At 40.9% G+C, this 17,601-nt stretch overlaps 1 protein-coding gene across 1 annotated transcript in view; it reads right to left on the bottom strand.

Moving 5' to 3' along the window:
* LOC106535019 (uncharacterized) overlaps nucleotides 1-17,026 on the bottom strand; it is a gene marked incomplete at both ends in the record, with an annotated part of 25,309 nt that extends 8,283 nt beyond the window's left edge. The window contains 17 exon segments of the mRNA XM_014031871.1: nucleotides 8,079-8,110; nucleotides 8,205-8,432; nucleotides 8,653-9,644; nucleotides 9,862-10,170; nucleotides 10,480-10,503; nucleotides 10,976-11,064; nucleotides 11,354-11,494; nucleotides 11,580-11,618; nucleotides 11,849-11,983; nucleotides 14,970-15,134; nucleotides 15,263-15,297; nucleotides 15,375-15,545; nucleotides 15,687-15,813; nucleotides 15,893-16,018; nucleotides 16,166-16,204; nucleotides 16,648-16,776; nucleotides 16,874-17,026. Of these exon segments, the coding sequence (XP_013887325.1) occupies nucleotides 8,079-8,110; nucleotides 8,205-8,432; nucleotides 8,653-9,644; nucleotides 9,862-10,170; nucleotides 10,480-10,503; nucleotides 10,976-11,064; nucleotides 11,354-11,494; nucleotides 11,580-11,618; nucleotides 11,849-11,983; nucleotides 14,970-15,134; nucleotides 15,263-15,297; nucleotides 15,375-15,545; nucleotides 15,687-15,813; nucleotides 15,893-16,018; nucleotides 16,166-16,204; nucleotides 16,648-16,776; nucleotides 16,874-17,026 (2,934 nt within the window).
* Nucleotides 17,027-17,601: the final 575 nt, after the last annotated feature.

The following is a 17,601-nucleotide window of genomic DNA, read 5'->3' as shown; positions in this document are numbered from 1 at the left end:
GAGGCGACGGCAGCCGACCCAGGCGATGGCAGCCGACCCAGGCGACGGCAGCCAACCCAGGCGACATGAAGGCGACGGCAGCCGACCCAGGCAACATGGAGGCGACGGCAGCTGACCCAGGCAACATGGAGGCGACGGCAGCCGACCCAGGCAACATGGAGGCGACGGCAGCCGACCCAGGCAACATGGAGGCGACGGCAGCCGAACCAGGCGACATGGAGGCGACGGAAGCCGAACCAGGCGACATGGAGGCGACGGAAGCCGAACCAGGCAACATGGAGGCGACGGAAGCCGAACCAGGCAACATGGAGGCGACGGAAGCCGAACCAGGCGACATGGAGGCGACGGCAGCCGACCCAGGCGACACGGAGGCGACGGTAGCTGAACCAGGTGACATGGAGGCGACGGCAGCCGAACCAGGCGACATGGAGGCGACGGCAACCGAACCAGGCGACATGGAGGCCACGGCAGCCGAACCAGGCGACATGGAGGCGACGGCAGCCGAACCAGGCGACATGGAGGTGACGGCAGCCAAACCAGGTGACATGGAGGCGACGGCAGCCGAACCAGGCGACATGGAGGCGATAGCCGACGACCCAGGAACCTCAGGAGCACAGGGCTCAGCAGGAGACCCAACAGGAACCAGAGCCGGAGGACCCACAGGAACCAGAGCCGGAGGACCCACAGGAACCAGAGCCGGAGGGCCCACAGGAGCCAGAGCCGGAGGGCCCACAGGAACTAGAGCCGGAGGGCCCACAGGAACCAGAGCCGGAGGGCCCACAGCAACCAGAGCTGGAGGACCAGCAGGAGCAGGAGGTCCAGCATCAGAGGGGTGGGGAGGGTGGGACTCAGAAACACCCAGAGCTGCCAGCTCTGAYGGACACCCTGAAGAAAAGAGTCCCCTAAGGCCAGCTAGCTCACCCTGCATCCCCTCCAGGAGCCCCAGGATCTTAGAGAGGGGAAAAGCTGGCAAAGCACAAGTTGTAGGTGGAGAGGAGAGAAAATGCCTGCTGGGTTCATTTGTTGGTCTGATCATTCTGTTATGATTTTCAGGCAGGAATGAACCCATAGTGCAGGCAGCTTCAAAAAGGAAAAAATAAAGATTTATTAAACAAAAAGGTGCTGACGGGGCAAACAGGAGGAAGAAAACAGATGACAAGACAGAAACTAAAATAAAACATTAATACAGACAACAATCATAACTGTCCTCGGCAAATCCAAATCTTGGATGATGCCAAAAATCCAGATGTTTTTGACAACACCAAAAATGCAAGTGTCAGTTTCCTGCCACTTACCAACAGGATAAGACAATATAGCTATGTTTACTGTCTGACAAATTCATTATAGAAATATTATAATACTGTTCCTACACAAAAACTGATTCCTTTGTTTTTTTCTCAAAGTCTTTATCTCCAATCATTATTAAACTGACTTCACTGATTCTTGGTTCGTCATTTCCACAGGACAATGAGTTCCTTTTACCTGAAAAGTCAGCCACACATTTTTTTATTTTATTTTGGTTTTGATTGTTTCTTACAATAACTAAAAGTCCACAGTAACTCTCGCCCTCTATTGTTTTGTAAAGAACAACCTTATTGAAATCTTTTACAAATGCACTCTATCCCATTTTTACCATACCACAAAAACAATACTTTCTTTTTTTTACATCTAATTTGAAGTTTTACATTTGCCCTCTAAGTGAAGTTTACATGAGGAATGCTGTAAAAGTTGCTGCCAGAGGGCAGAAACTTACCCAGATGTGTTTCCTTTGGAAAGTTGGACGTTGCCATGACCTCATCCAACAAAATGTTTGTTTGGTTTTAAAAAACTAAAACAAATTTGTGTTGTGCAGAAGTATTTATTTAGTACAAAAAATAGATCACGTGCATGCAGGCGGAAGAATCGGTCCGAGTACGGCTGATTCCCGTTAGCCAAATGAAAACATAGCATTAATGGACTGCTGCAATTTGATGGTAAACTGGTTCAGTAAAAGTAAAAAACGTCTGACTTGTCCACATACAAAAAAAACTATTTGGGTTTTGATACTTGCCCACATGAAAATCCAAAGACTAAGGTTTAGTGAAAAACATTTAAACCAATTTTATTAAATGAGTGCAAAAAAAGGTTTACATTAACAGATCCTTAAGAGCTAAAATACCATTAACAAAATCAATTTTATTGTAATCAAAAACAGATAAACTTTTTTTAATAGAAAAGGGTGCACTGAAGGTTACAAATCATATACTCTTTTGTACTCTACCTAAAAAGTAAAATTCCAAAAAACATAAGCGACTACTAATGCAAGTGTCCCTACTCTGTAATAATTTGCAGCAAAAAGAATCAAAATGCTTCTCTGCTTGTACTCTCAAGATTATAAGCCAGAAAAATTGAAGAAAAAAAAGAATACAATACTATAAAAAACAATAAAACACAGGAATACAGTAAGCTTGCTTCATTTTCAACTTCTCAACTCTTTAAAGTCCATCTTCATTTCTAATCTTGGACCACTGTCATTTGGTTTTGCTAAATTGCTGAATTTCCTGTCTCGTCCTGATCAGAAAGGGGGTTTTCTGATTAAAGGTCTAGCCTTCACCTGTTGACCCATGTAAATTTGAAATCTTCTATCCCTCCAGGGTGCATTAGGAGATCTGGACCCACAGTGTTTGTTTTTAAACCCAGCCACAGCAGACTGGTTTAGGGTCAGACCTTGGTTACAGACACCTTCCGATGAAGGATCGCTTCTGTTGAAATCTCCATGTGAAGCACTTACTCCAAATGTATGAGGTCTTCAAGTTTTAGAAGACCTTGGGGTGGCTGTGGCGGCGTGGATAGGGGAGTTGTCCTGGATCTGGAAGGTCACTGGTTGGATCCACTGTCCAGCCATTTCAGTCATTGTGTCCTTGAGCAAGGCACCTTACCCGCCAGGGTAAAGTGTCTCTACTGATGGTGGTCAAAGTGTCTGGTGGGGCCGGTGCATGTTAGCATTGCCTCTGTCAGTGCGCCCCAAGGCAGCTGTGGCTATAGCTAACCACCATCATTGTGTAAATGTGTGTGTGAATGTGGTTACAGACTTGGTTACAGACACCTTCCGATGAAGGATCGCCTCTGTTGACATCTTCATGTGAATAACTTACCCTACCCCAACTGTCTGAGGTCTTCTAGTTTTAGAGGAGCTTGGGGCAGCTGTAGCAGAGAGGATAAGGGAGTCGTCCTGGAATCGGAAGGTCACTGGTTCGATCCCATCCAGCCGTTTCAGTCACTGTGTCCTTGGGCAAGACACGTCACCCACCTTGCCTAAGAATGGTGGTCAGAGGGTCTGGTGGTGCCGGTGCATGTCAGCTCCGCCTCTTCTGATGAAGGATCGCCTATGACGACATCTCCATGTGAAGAACTTACTCCAACTGTCTGAGGTCTTCTAGTTTTAGAAGACCTTGGGGCGGCTGTGGCGGAGTGGATAGAGGAGTCGTCCTGGATATGGAAGGTCACTGGTTCGATCCACTGTCGAGCCATTTCAGTCATTGAGTCCTTGGGCAGGACTCCTTACCCGCCAGGGTAAAATGTCTCTACTGATGGTGGTCAGAGGGTCTGGTGGTGCTGGTGCATGTCAGCATCGCTTCTGTCAGTGTGCCCCAGGGCAGCTGTGGCTGTAGTTTTCCTCCATCAGTGTGTGAATGTGGGAATACCTTGGTTACAGACAACTTCCGATGAAGGATTGCCGCTGTTGACATCTTCACGTGAAAAACTTACCCTACCTCAAGTGTCTGAGGTCTTCTAGTTTTAGACGAGCTTGGGGCAGTTGAAGCCGAGTGGATAGGTGTGTCGTCCTGGAACCGGAAGGTCACTAGCTCGATCCCCCGTCTGGTTCAATCCCCCATCCAGCCGTTTCAGTCATTGTGTCCGTGGGCAAGACACTTCACCCACCTTGCCTACTGATGGTGGTCAGAGGGTCTGGTGGCGCCGGTGCATGTCAGCCCTGCCTCTGTCAGTGTGTCGCAGGGCAGCTGTGGCTGTAACTTACCTCCATCAGTGTGTGAATCTCTCCATGGTGCATTAGGAGATCTGGATCCAGAGTTTTTGTTTTTATTTCCAGCCACTGATTTAGGGTCAGACCTTGGTTGAAGACACCATCCGAAGAAGGGTCGCCTCTGTTGACATCTCCATGTGAGGTACATATCCCAAAGGTCTGAGTTGTTCTAGTTTTATGAGAATCTCTTTCCACATGTCTAGCCTTCACCTGTTGACCCATGTAGGTTTGAAATCTCTTGCTCCAGCATGTGTTAGGGGAGCTGGACCCAGAGTTTTTGTTTTTATATCCAGGGCAATAGACTGGTTTAGGGTCAGATCTTGGTTGAAGACACCATCTGATGAAGGGTCGCCTCTGTTGACATCTCCATGTTAAGTACTTACCCCAAATGTCTGAGATCTTCTAGTTTTAGGAGAATCTCTCTAAACAGGTCTAGCCTTCACATGTTGACTCATGTAGGGTTGAAATATTCTCTCCCTCCAAGCTGCATTAGGCGAGCTGGGCCCAGTGTTTTTACTTTGATATCCAGACACAGCAGACTTGTTTAGGTTCGGACGTTGATTGAAGACACCATCCGATGAAGGGTCGCCTCTGTTGATCTCTCCATGTTAAGTACTTACCCAAAATGTCTGAGATCTTCTAGTTTTAGGAGAATCTCTCTCAACATGTCTAGCCTTCACATGTTGACTCATGTAGGGTTGAAATATTCTCTCCCTCCGGGTTGCATTAGGCGAGATGGGCCCAGAGTTTTTACTTTGATATCCAGACACAGCAGACTTGTTTAGGTTTGGACGTTGATTGAAGACACCATCCAATGAAGGGACGCCTCTGTTGACATCTCCATGTTAAGTACTTACCCCAAATGTCTGATATCTTCTAGTTTTAGGAGAATCTCTCTCAACAGGTCTAGCCTTCACATGTTGACTCATGTAGGGTTGAAATATTCTCTCCCTCCGGGTTGCATTCGACGAGCTAGGCCCAGAGTTTTTACTTTGATATCCAGACACAGCACTTGTTTAGGTTCGGACGTTGATTGAAGACACCATCCGATGAAGGGTCGCCACTGTTGATATCTCTATGTGAGGTATGTACCCTAAATGTCTGAGATCTTCTAGTTTTATGAGAATCTCTCTCTACAGGTCTAGCCTTCACAAATTGACCCATGTAAGTTTTAAATCTTCTCTTGCTCCAGAGTGTATTAGGAGAGCTGGACCCAGATTTTTTGGTTTATATCCAGTTGCAGCAAATGGGTTTAGGGTCAAACCTTGGTTGAAGACACCATCTGATGAAGGGCTGACATCTCTATTGGATGTGTATGCCCCACAAGTGCAAAGTCTCTTATTTTCAGGAGGATTTTGCCTCAAGTTTTGACCTTTGTCTCTCTCTGTTCCCATGCTGCTTGGAGAGGCTTTATTTTGGCTGCCAGCTCTAGACAAGTTCTGAAATGAACTCTGACAGTTTGTCAAAGATTGTTTTCTTGTTGATTGCAGGAAACACACGGTGAAGGGTAAGGCATTGTTTTGTTCAGCTACAGCATCCACAGCCACCCAGTGGTCATGCATATGGTGGTGATAAATTCTTTTCGCTTTCAGGCAATCTCTCAGCCTTCCCTCCACCTGCATGTCAAGGTGGTTGCTGTGGTGGGCCACAGGTACTGACTCATTCAAGCGCTCCAGCAACTTCGATTGTCCACGATCAATAGGGACTCTTGTTTGGAATCCGACCGTGTCGGATAGTAGCGATAGTTGGCCAGGTGGCTGGGTCACCCAAAACGTCATCTAGGAATTTCTTTCCATTAGCGTTGTACATTTGTAAACGACTCTCTTGTGAGGGTTTTCTTTCGCCTTCGACCCATTTTCTTGATCTTAGAGGTGGCTCCTGAGACTCACACTCATGCTCATTCTTACTGTCTCTTCTGCCATGAAACTTTGAAACAGGTCTTTTGTCACAGTAACAGTCTAGAAAAAAATGTTAAAAATAGCCATTACATTCTAGCTCTGTCCTGCCCATCAATGTAAAGTTGGTTCGCTCTAACTCTGCCCATTTATTATAGCCTGCATGTGTTTTTCTACAGCCCTCTGCATGGTCCATCCGAATGTGCGAAATCCGCTCTCTTGAGGTAGTTGTGTGACGAAAATCGCCTCGCTTTGTTCTTAGCTTCATGCTCTTCTTGGCACAAGAACCTGGACGACCTTTTCACCCACTTCGCTATACGAAATTGTTGTGTAATTGGTCAATTTATTCTGAAAAGTGCTGACATTTTGCTTCAACCATGCTGCTTGCATAAGTTGACTGTTGTATGCTCAAACAACATGGATAGTTTTTTGAGCAGTTGTCCAAGGCAGTCAGAAAGTATGTCCATCGCACATGTAGATGGTCAAATGGCCAAAAACTCAACGGATGGAGAGAACACAAATGTTGAGCATAGAGGAATAAATTTGCCCAAAAATTTAGCACTCTGTAAAAAATTTGCAGCCAAAGGGCATATATCGGAGAAAACCATGCTGTGACCTGTACAACAGCTGGAAAGGTTTTCCCAGGACCTCGGCGCTGTGGACTCTAAAATGTGTGTGCGAAAACAAAAGCAGAGCAACCACGTGATCAAGTGTCAACTGTTTGGTTTCGGATGGAGCACGCTGTGCCCTTAAAGCCTGAAACATCCTCGCTCTGAAGCCGACCGGTCGACGCGCGGTCACGTGGTTGTTCGGCATTCATTTTCGCACAGACCTTTCATAGCTCCAGAGACACACCGCGCCGAGCTCCTGGGAAACCCCTCCCGCTGCAACATACGTCACTGCATGGAGTTTCTTCCCACTACAGCTGACAATGCAGAAAAAAAAAGTCAGACTCGTCACTCACCCGACATCTTTATCCACATCTGTCCTGGTTAAAGCTCCACAGTTTTTATCAGATTCCTCTGTGCACAACATCTGTTTAATCTCCATTCATGAGTTTTTCACGGTTTGACTATCCTTATAAAACTCTGCTTCCTGGTAACAGTCGGTTCTGGGAGCGAGTCATTTTCATTTTTTTATTTTAATTTTACCGAGCGAACCGTCCAAGCGCTTTCAGCACAAACAAACACGCCCACTAACTTCAGACCAATCACACATTACCGTCATCGCTGGAGGGGAGTAAAAAGTTTCGCCGGCGGGTTGTGCCAAAAGCGCCGTCCGAGCCGACGCTGCGAACACCAGTAACGTAATTTTCATCATGAAACTGCAACAACCCGTGCCGACGTCGGCAGTTCGGAGGGAGTATGAAGAGGCCTTAAGTCAGGAGCAACTGCTATCAGGTAAAAATATGTTGCTACACAACACCACTGTTTACTGAATTAAAACAGAACACAAAAAACTACCATTAGTTTAAAGACTGTTGATTGCATTCAAGCTTTGACCTCCTAATTTCAATTTGGTTGAATATATAAATTTTAACTTTTCTATAAACTATCATTTTTAAAAATATATGTATTTCTGTGTACAAAATATGTATTTCTAAAAAATTTTTTCGTTTTGTGTTTAAATTGTTGACAAAATACATAAAAAAATAAATACATTTACTGAAAGCTTGAGAGTCCAACATAAGAGAAACAAACCTCTTAATTCAGCTTCTAATTAACCAAGCAACTAAGTCTTTATCAACATTTATCTTCTGGTTGAATAGCTCTTTCAAAGTAAACTCAACTATTTAAAGTGGCAGCTTAAACTTTATTTTTAGTGCACAGAGATGTGCCATTGTTAACTCCATTAGCACTTTCCTGTGATTCATATTTAAGGACCACAGAAAGAAATTTTGATTTTTCAACGCATTGAATACAAATCAAGCTAAAAATCAATTCAATAAGTGTTGAGTCCCTACGTACATTCTAAGAGGGCACAACAATTTAAACTGGGACTTGTATTTTTATGATTTGATCTGTACATATAGATAGAAGATGGCAGCTTAAAAATGTCAAGTACACAAAAAGTGAATAAAATGTAACTGCATCACCACACTTCTACTGTTTAAGACCAAAACTGATTGAGTTTTTAACAAATGGTTTACCAAAACTTACTTGTCTCCCTTTGATCTTCTTGCTCAAAGCCACTGTGAAGAAGAGTAAAAAATGGAGTAAAAAAAGAAGAATTTTGTTAAATGATTAAATTTACAGATTATATACAAACATTTTTATAGTTCTTACAGATTTTATATTGAGGCAGGAGACTTTCTATCTCCTCTCCGACAGTCAATGAGGAATCTACAGCAGCTGAAGAAGCGAATAAAGAAGCAGCTGCAGACGGCAGCTTTTTGATTTCATTTATGGTGGTTGGATCTTTCTTGGCAGGTGCAGATAATTCAGTTGACAAGGCTGAGGTTTTGTTGACGGTGTCTGAAGTTGAATTTGTTTCAATTTCAACAGTCAAAAGGCCTAAAAAATAATAAAGAAACAAATATTACCAAATACCTAAACTTTACGTTCTTGAGTTAGATGCATTTCTCATCCCTTTTATAAAAGTTGAATTGCTTATAAATTAAAAATGGTCTTTTGTTAAACTTTAAGACCAATTGGATAAGGTTTCGAGTTGGGACCTACAAACACCATGAATAAATGTTTATCTGCTGAGAAAAATATCTGCTGAGAAAAATACCTGCTGAAGCTGAAGTCTCCTCAGAGGGCGGACATGAAGACACTGTGGTGGTTTCTGCTGTACAGGTCAAGACCGTATTTATAGGTTCTGCAGATCTTTTCTCAAGCTTTGTTTCAAATGTAGAAACAACTGGAGGGTTTGTTGTGGTCTTTATTTCAGTTCTTGAAACATCAGGAGGGTTTGTTGTGGTCTTTATTTCAGATCTAGAAACAGGAGGGTTTGTCGTGGTCTTTATTTCAGTTCTTGAAACATTTGGAGGGTTTGTCGTGGTCTTTATTTCATATCTTGAAACATGAGGAGGGTTTGTCGCGGTCTTTATTTCAGTTCCTGAAACATCTGGAGGTTTTGTTGTGGTCTTTATTTCAGATCTTGAATCATTTGGAGGGTTTGTTGTGGTCTTTATTTCAGATCTTGAAATATGAGGAGGGTTTGTCATGGTCTTTATTTCAGTTCCTGAAACATTTGGAGGTTTTGTCGTGGTCTTTATTTCAGATCTTGAAATATTTGGAAAGTTTGTCATGGTCTTTATTTCAGACCTTGAAACATTTGGAGGGTTTGTCGTGGTCATTATTTCAGTTCTTGAAACATCAGGAGGTTTTGTTGTGGTCTTCATTTCAGATCTTAAAACATCCGGAGGTTTTGTCATCTTTATTTCAGTTCTTGAAATATTTGGAAAGTTTGTAGTGGTCTTTACTTCAGTTTTTGAAACATCTGGAGGTTTTGTTGTGGTCTTTATTTCAGATCTAGAAACAACAGGTTTTGTTGTGGTCTTTACTTCAGATCTTGAAACATTTGGAGGGTTTGTCGTGGTCTTTATTTCAGATCTTGAAACATTTGGTAAGTTTGTCATGGTCTTTATTTCAGATCTTGAAACATTTTGGAAGTTTGTTGTGGTCTTTATTTCAGTTTCTGAAACATCTGGAGGTTTTGTCGTGGTCTTTATTTCAGATCTAGAAACATCAGGAGGGTTTGTTGTGGTATTTATTTCAGATCTTGAAACATTTGGTAAGTTTGTCATGGTCTTTATTTCAGATCTTGAAACATTTGGTAAGTTTGTTGTGGTCTTTATTCTAGTTTTTGAAACATCTGGAGGTTTTGTCGTGGTCTTTATTTCAGATCTAGAAACATCAGGAGGGTTTGTTGTGGTATTTATTTCAGATCTTGAAATATCCAGAGGGATTGTTGTGGTCTTTATNATTTATTTCAGATCTTGAAATATCCAGAGGGATTGTTGTGGTCTTTATTTCAGATCTAGAAACATCAGGAGGGTTTGTTGTGGTATTTATTTCAGTTCTTGAATCATCCAGAGGGTTTGCTATGGTCTTTAATGCAGATCTTGAAACATCTAGAGGCTTTATCTTGAACTTTATTTTAGATTTCCATTCATCATAAGAACATTGAGGACTCTCGTGTGGTTCATCTATCACCACTGGTGGTTTGGTGCAGACATCCGATGTGTTTCCCAAGTCTATCATGATCTTACTGGTGTCTTTCAGCCGCTGTTTTAGGAGATTCAAGCTGAAATTTATAAAAACAATTAACCTTGATTAAAAGGAGAACTTAAAATAGTTATTCAAGATCAATTTTATGAATCTATAAATTATGCTGTCCAGTGTAATTTATTTTCTAAATGAAATGTTGCCTAATTTTTAATAAACTAAAGTTATTAAACTAGTCTAACCAGTTTCGTAAACAGCTTTACTCTGATTTAATCCATAATTGATTTTAGATGCATTAAGTCCTTATGTGGCCATGATTTAACACCAAAACTAATACGACAAGTTTATTTTTTGACTTTGATAAACAAACAAACAAATTAATACTTACGACTCAACATGTCGAACTTTGCTCCTGTCATAGGAAAAAAGGAGTTGGTTAAACAATAAACAACACCATGCAAAAAAATAATTTCTTCATAAAATATTATCTCATGAGAGAAAAAACTCAAACAAAATCCTCCAAATCAAACTGAGCACCAACAGATAAATGACATGAATGGATTAGATCAAATGTTGAACCTACAGAAGCAGCGTTCACCAAAAAAAAAAAAAAAAACTTATTAAAACGGTTTTGCACACAGATTTGGCCTAATAAAATAAAGCTCATAGGTCAGTACTAAAGTCAGAAATCCCACCTGGTCTGAATCATTTGTTTGTTTGTCTGCTTTGCTTTCTAGGAGTTTAAACCCTCACTGCAAGAGTTTTTCAGCTTCCAAATATGTTTATTTTTAGCTGAGTAGATATAAAAGTCAAAGTAGTTCCACTCTGGTGTGGCAAACTATTGATTTACTTTGATGCTGTCTCTATAAAACTTAAAAGCATACCAGGTTTTGTGCGTAGATAAATCCTGCTTCAAGGAAACCAGCTCCAGAACGTTCTGTACACAGCGGGATTCCACCATCTCGATGCAAATCTGAGGGTAAGAAGTGAAGGTGCACATAGATTTGTTAAACTCTTTAATAAAGACATAAAACAAGCAATAAAAATCTAAATATTTTAAATTTCTATTTTTTAAAGATTTTATTTTATCATTCAAAGCATGTGTCTTAATATATTGATGAACTTATTTTACTCTGGCAGCTATAAGCTATTCAACAAAAGCTGCAGACATTATTAAAAACAGAAAATAAAGTTTTGTTACTCATAATTTAGGTTAAATGAGGCTAATCATGTAAACGTGGCAGGTGTTTGTGTTTTCGTACCCTGTTGGCGAGCGGCAGGAAGTTGATGAAACAACCAATGGAAGCCACTTCCTTCATGACGTTACTGACGAGGTCTGCGCTCGTTTCAGAGAGTTCCAAACAAAGCAGCCGCTTCTCCAGAAACTCCAACTTTGGAACGTGCTGAAAAGAAAAAGGGTAGCTCGATTTCAGAAGGGACATTTTACAGATCGACTGCAGGATATTTTTGAATTTTTACTAAACTTACAGCGTTGCTCCATTTCATAAAAGTTCTGTACATGATCTCCTGCAAAAAACACAAATTTTAACATACATAAGCATTTTTTTAATTTAATTCAGAACATGTTTATTTATATAAATACTATCAAATATGCTTTAAAATAGCTGGTAAAGACATTTTTGTAAATTTTTACAGTAAGATAAAATCAGAAAAAAATTTTAAACCACATATTTACTCAACAAACTCAAAGATAAATTAAAAAACTAACATCTGTTCCCTGACCCCAGTTTCCATACCTCACTGGGTTTGTAGCGCATGTCCTGTAGGACGAAGTGGACTTTGAGAGCGCAGTTCCCAACAGAAAACGGCTTTTTGACATGATCGCGAACAAAACTGCAGCAAGTCTCCCGGTCGCTGAAATAAACGAAGGCCTAAAGACGAGGAGAGCAGAAAGAAAACTTAAGAAACCTTTAAATTTAGGGATCAATCTTTCTCTAAACAAAAAAAAAGGACTCAAACCTAAACAGTCAGCACTTAAAATATAAGATTTATAATCATTTTCATTTAAAACAGCAACATAGACTAATGTATTTCAGGGCTCGGTGGATGTTTTGCGCTGTTTCGTGCTGTGAGATTACCTATGACCATTCCATCTCTGTTACATGCTCTGCTGTTTTCAATCAGTTCGAGCTCGTCACCATGGCTTTTTTAAACGGATCTCTGATTAGTTGTAACATTAGATTTTATTTGATAAACATTTATTTTAACTGTAAAATAAAGACTGTAAAAATACTGTAGGCTGTTTGGTTTTGTAATTTTTAAAATATATTTTAACACGGACGGAGCCATTTTATTTACACACAAAAGCATTCTGGGTAAATGATGACGTGGATAGGTCCTCGGTGTCAGCAAGCTATATCCACCCTGAAGGTTAATCTTGGACAATATCTGATGATCGACTCTTTTAAATGAAACCAGAGAGCGTTGACAGAGAGGAGAAGGTAGAAATGACTCAGCCTGGAACTGAAAATATGGATGGAGGACAACAGAGCTGCTTCATGGAAGAAGAACCTCAGCTTAGCCTGTTAGCCTTTGTGCTAGCGCCGACGTATATTGCCTTATTTGTATTACCTCGGCGCTAGCACGACAAACAAGCTGAACTGAGGTCCTCCATCCATATTTTCGGTTACAGGCTGAGTCATTTTTGCGCTCCCCTCTCTGTCGTGTGGATGGAGGACCTCAGTGATGAGAGGAGAATGTGTAGCGTTGAGCTAATAATAAATATATATAGTGATAGCGTTGGGGCTAACGCTAAAGCTAACAGGCTAAGCTGAGGTTCTTCTTCCATGAAGCAGCTCTGTTGTCCTCCATCCGTATTTTCAGTTCAAGGCTGAGTCATTTCTACCTTCTCCTCTCTGTCAACGCTCTCTGGTTTAATTTAAAAGAGTTGATCATCAGATATTGTCCAAGATTAACCTTCAGGGTGGATACAGCTCGCTAGCAGCCTCGCACCGAGGACCTATCCACGTTATCATTTACCCAGAATGCTTTGTGTGTAAATAAAACGGTCCCGTCCATGTAATATATTTTTAAACTTTCAGTTTAAAAATGATAAAAACTAAACAGCCTACAATATTTTTACAGTCTTTATTTTACAGTTAAAATATAGTTTATTAAATAAAGTCTACTGTTAAAACTAATCAGGGATCCCTTTATAAGAGATTATTAGTCGTATGAAGCCTGCTGGGTCTTCAAAAGATCCAAATCCACCTTGTCTTTTAAAAGAGGTTTTTATCACTGTGGCACCTGATGTGTGCAATATTATGAATGTCAGTTTAGCAAATGGACAAGTACCAGTGAGTTTTAAACATGCTGTGGTGACACCACTGATTAAAAAGCCTGGCCTGGACTCAACCATAATGTCAAATTTTAGGTCAATCTCAAAGCTCCACTTTTTTGTCTAAGATCCTGGAGAAAGTTGTTCATAACCAACTGAATTCATATCTAAATGAGCATAAACATCTTGAGTCCTTTCAGTCTGGTTTTAAAACTCACCACAGTACTGAGCCTGCACTGCTGAACGTTCTTAATGACTTTTTTTTTAGTCACAGACACAGTGGACCATCAGATACTTCTGTCTCACCTAGAGAACTGTGTGGGCATTAAGGTTCTGCTCTACAGTGGTTTAGATCCTATCAGAGAGGAGCTTTTGTGTTCATGTCGGAGCAGTTGAGTCCTCTGTAGCACCACTCACATGTGGAGCACCTCAGGGCTCTATACTTGGCCTTCTTCTCTTTTCCATTTATTTACTCCCACTAGGATCCATTCTCCGGAAACATGGTGTCTCGTTTCATTTATATGCGGATAACACACAAATTTATTTTCCACTGAAAACAGGAAAAGCAATATTCTGTGAACCAACTCCTGGAATGTCTGGTGGTTGTCAGAGCATGGATGTCACTGAATTTTTTACATTTTAATGAACAAAAGACAGAGGTTGTGTTGTTTAAATCCAGTGACAGCTCTAAAGTCCAAGTTGATCTTGGTCCTTTAGCACAACATCTGACCAAGACAGCAACTAACCTGGGTGTTAAGCTGGACAATGATTTTAAACTAGATGTTCAGATTAAATCTGTGATCAAGTCCAGCTTTTATCACCTGAGACAACTGGGCATGGTCAAGCCATTTCTTTCTCCTCATCATTTTGAAATCTTGATCCATGCTTTTATCACAACTCGCTTAGACTACTGCAATGCACTTTATGTTGGGCTGAGCCAGTCGTTACGGTCTCGACTTCAGCTGGTTCAGAACACTGCCACTCGCCTTTTAACTGATACCAGAAAACGAGATCACATCACTCCTGTTTTCCAATCACTACATTGGCTCCCAGTTCATTTCTCATGAAATTACTTTTAAAGTTTTACTGTTTGCTTTTAAATGTCTGCATGGTCTTGCCCCAATGTATCTATCTGACCTGCTCCAACCTTACACTCCCTCTCGTGCCCTCAGGTCAGTGGATCACTTTCTGTTGGTCGTCCCAAAGTCTAAGAGGAGGCTGAGAGGTGATCAAGCATTTTCAGTCGTTGCCCCTAAACTGTGGAATGAGCTGCCTTTACACATCAGACAGGCTGACTCACTTCCTGTTTTTAAATCAGCTCTTAAAACACATTTTTTTCAACTTGGCTTTTAACTCAGTTTGAGATGTTGGTTTTGATGTTTTTGTTTTTATGATATTAGATATTGGCTCATTTTACTTAGTTTATTGTTTTGTGTATGTTTTATGTGTTTTTAATCATGTACAGCACTTTGGCCAATGGAGTTGTTTTAAAGCGCTTTACAAATAAAGTTGTACTGTACTGTATTACAACAACAAAGATAAACTGAAAATTTTAAAAATGAGTGGAAGGCTCTCCTCACCCTCCTCTGCAGTGGAAGAACCAGAATGTTGTAGTACAAAGTCTGAAGGTTCCGCTGGGGGAAGTAAGGCCACAGCAGCCTGGCCACGTCCTCGTGTTTGTACCTTCCTTCGGGTAAACCCGTCAGCATGACCGTGGAGTACACCGAGCCGGGGTGGAGAGTCGTCTGTGGAACGCCAAGTTTAAAAAATAAACACCTGAAACTTTTCTTATAATTCAATTGACTGACCAAACACAGTGAAAGAACAGATTTTTACATAAAAAAAGCTTAAAAGTACAGGAAAACGTGCTTACTGTTATGTCCTGTTTTTGTTGGATTGTCAAGAAATCTAGGAAATAAAAAGGAATGCATTCAGTTACCGTCATTTACAAAAAGCAAAGATCTAAAAATTTTTATTTTTTAAACCTGGGATGTTAAACCAGGGAGCTGCAGTTGAGAAAATGTAGGGATTTGTGGTCATGGTGATCCAGAACGGAGAAACGGTGCCCTGAGGAATGCCATATTTTGCGTTCGGTATTTGTGAGCCAGGAATGATGTCCTTCCTGTCGGGCAGAGCGCTCATCGCCAGCTTTGGTGCTGCTCAAAAGTAAGGAAAGAATTTGGTTTAAAAATATCTGTTAAAACTGAGTCCTTTTTTTAACCCAAGAGCAAAAGAGCTTGACGAACACAAGATTACTTCCAATATAACCTCTAAAATATAAATCTGTATTCTCTTACGTTTTGCTCTTTTGGAACTTCTCGGTAGCTTTATCCTTTCAAGTATGTGGAAGAAGCCTTTCTTCATGAAGCTGTAACAAACTCCGAGCCGATCGGCATCATAATCCGTCAAAAATTCAATAAAAACCTGAAACGCAGAGATGGCAGACGGTCGGGAACGATTCGTTACGTAGATTTCAACGTACGCCATGGACCCGTGGTTGTACCTTGTTGAGGAGAGGCAGGAAGTTCGTGACGCAACCAATTTTCTGCAAAACTTCTTTAAGGACGTCCATCTCGTTCGGAGAGATGTCCCGGATGTAGATCAGACTCGTTCCGTCTTCGACGCCGCTCTGTCTCAATAACAGCGAGGACAGAGACGTTATTTCAACCATAAAACCAAGAGAAATAACTGGATCTGAAACTGCCTAAATGAAAACGAGTGGTCTTGTAAAGAGTTGGGGTTTTATTGGGCGATCAGTAAATTAGGAGTTACTTACGAGAGGTGTTAGTTCCATCAAAGAGTTATAAAAGCCGAGCTGAAAGAGAGTGAAAAATGTCAAAATGCAGTTCAAAATCTGTTTAATTTTATTGTGCTTGGGTTTTATAATCATTTAATTCATTTTACAATCAAAAATATGACTAAAAGTACATTTTTGATCCATATAAAATTGATTCAATGATTTCAAAACCAAAACAATGCAATAAAGTCATAGTAGGCTGATTGGTTTTTCAGTCCAAAAAAAAATTACATAAATGCTATTTTACTGTTTTAATGAGGCAAGATCACCAAATATACATGAAATTAAAGAAACTAGATGTTTGACAGCAGATAATAGACTTTAATATAGAAATGAAGGACAGGTCATGTCTTTTAACATATTTTTGTGCAAAAAAAACATTTTTTTATTCTCAAATTTCAACATACTTTGTGATGAATCTATATAAGCTAAACATAACGCAGAATTTTCCTTTAGCTTACCGGAGTCATTAAAATGTTTTTCTTCACGATGTGCAAAATGAGTTCATGTGTCCCGAGGACGAGGCGCTTGTTAGCAGACGCTCTGATGATGTTCAACATCGAAAGCTCATTTGGCATGAGGGCGAAAGCCTGGAAGAAAAATAATTTAAAACCAAAAAAAAAAAAACACTCTCTAAACATATCCTGACCTCACAGACAAAACTCAGGATGAAAAACGGGTTCTTACCATGAACTTCTGAGGCATGACGTAGATGTTGTCGTGCTCATATCTAAACCCGTAGGGGCTGAGCAGATTCACGATGTCGCTCTCTGTGTAGTGACCCCTGATCATGTCCGGGAGGTTTGTTATTAGCAGCAAGGTTGAGTCAATGCTAAAAGGCTGGAGCAAATAATGAGTTTTAAAACGTTTTTATTCGACAATACATAAAAAATATTTAGGAGATGGAAACATATAAACTATTTTGTTGAAAGGGCTTCACAAAAACATTCCACAAATGAGTACACCTCCACTAAAACTAGTGCCGACTCCCGCATTCTAGTTCTTCTACTTCTGAACGTGGAGCAGAGATTGTAGCCAAGCAGCTACGATGAAGCATTAGCAATGTAACGCTATGCTACACACTACTTGGGCTTTTATTTTTCTTCGTCAAAACAAAACACCTTTCAGATGCATGTTTACTGCATGTTTATTTTTTTTTTGGTACCCAACTAATTCTCAAACACTGATTTATTTTATTTATTTATTTACCGTTATTTTACCAGGCAAATCCCATTGAGATCTCAGATCTCTTTTTCAAGGGCGGCCTGGGCCTGAAGGCAACCTATTGTACATGTTTTTGTGTTGTGGGGGAAACCGGAGTACCCGGAGAAAACCCACGCAAGCACGAGGAGAACATGCAAACTCCGCACAGAAAGACCCCACCAATTTATGGTGTATCTGTTGGACTACACTAT

Source organism: Austrofundulus limnaeus, unplaced genomic scaffold (genome assembly GCF_001266775.1).
Source record: "Austrofundulus limnaeus strain Quisiro unplaced genomic scaffold, Austrofundulus_limnaeus-1.0 Scaffold1340, whole genome shotgun sequence".
Lineage (NCBI taxonomy): Eukaryota > Metazoa > Chordata > Actinopteri > Cyprinodontiformes > Rivulidae > Austrofundulus > Austrofundulus limnaeus.
The sequence above is the reverse complement of the archived record's forward strand: the minus strand, read 5'-3'. Positions and strand labels throughout refer to the sequence as shown.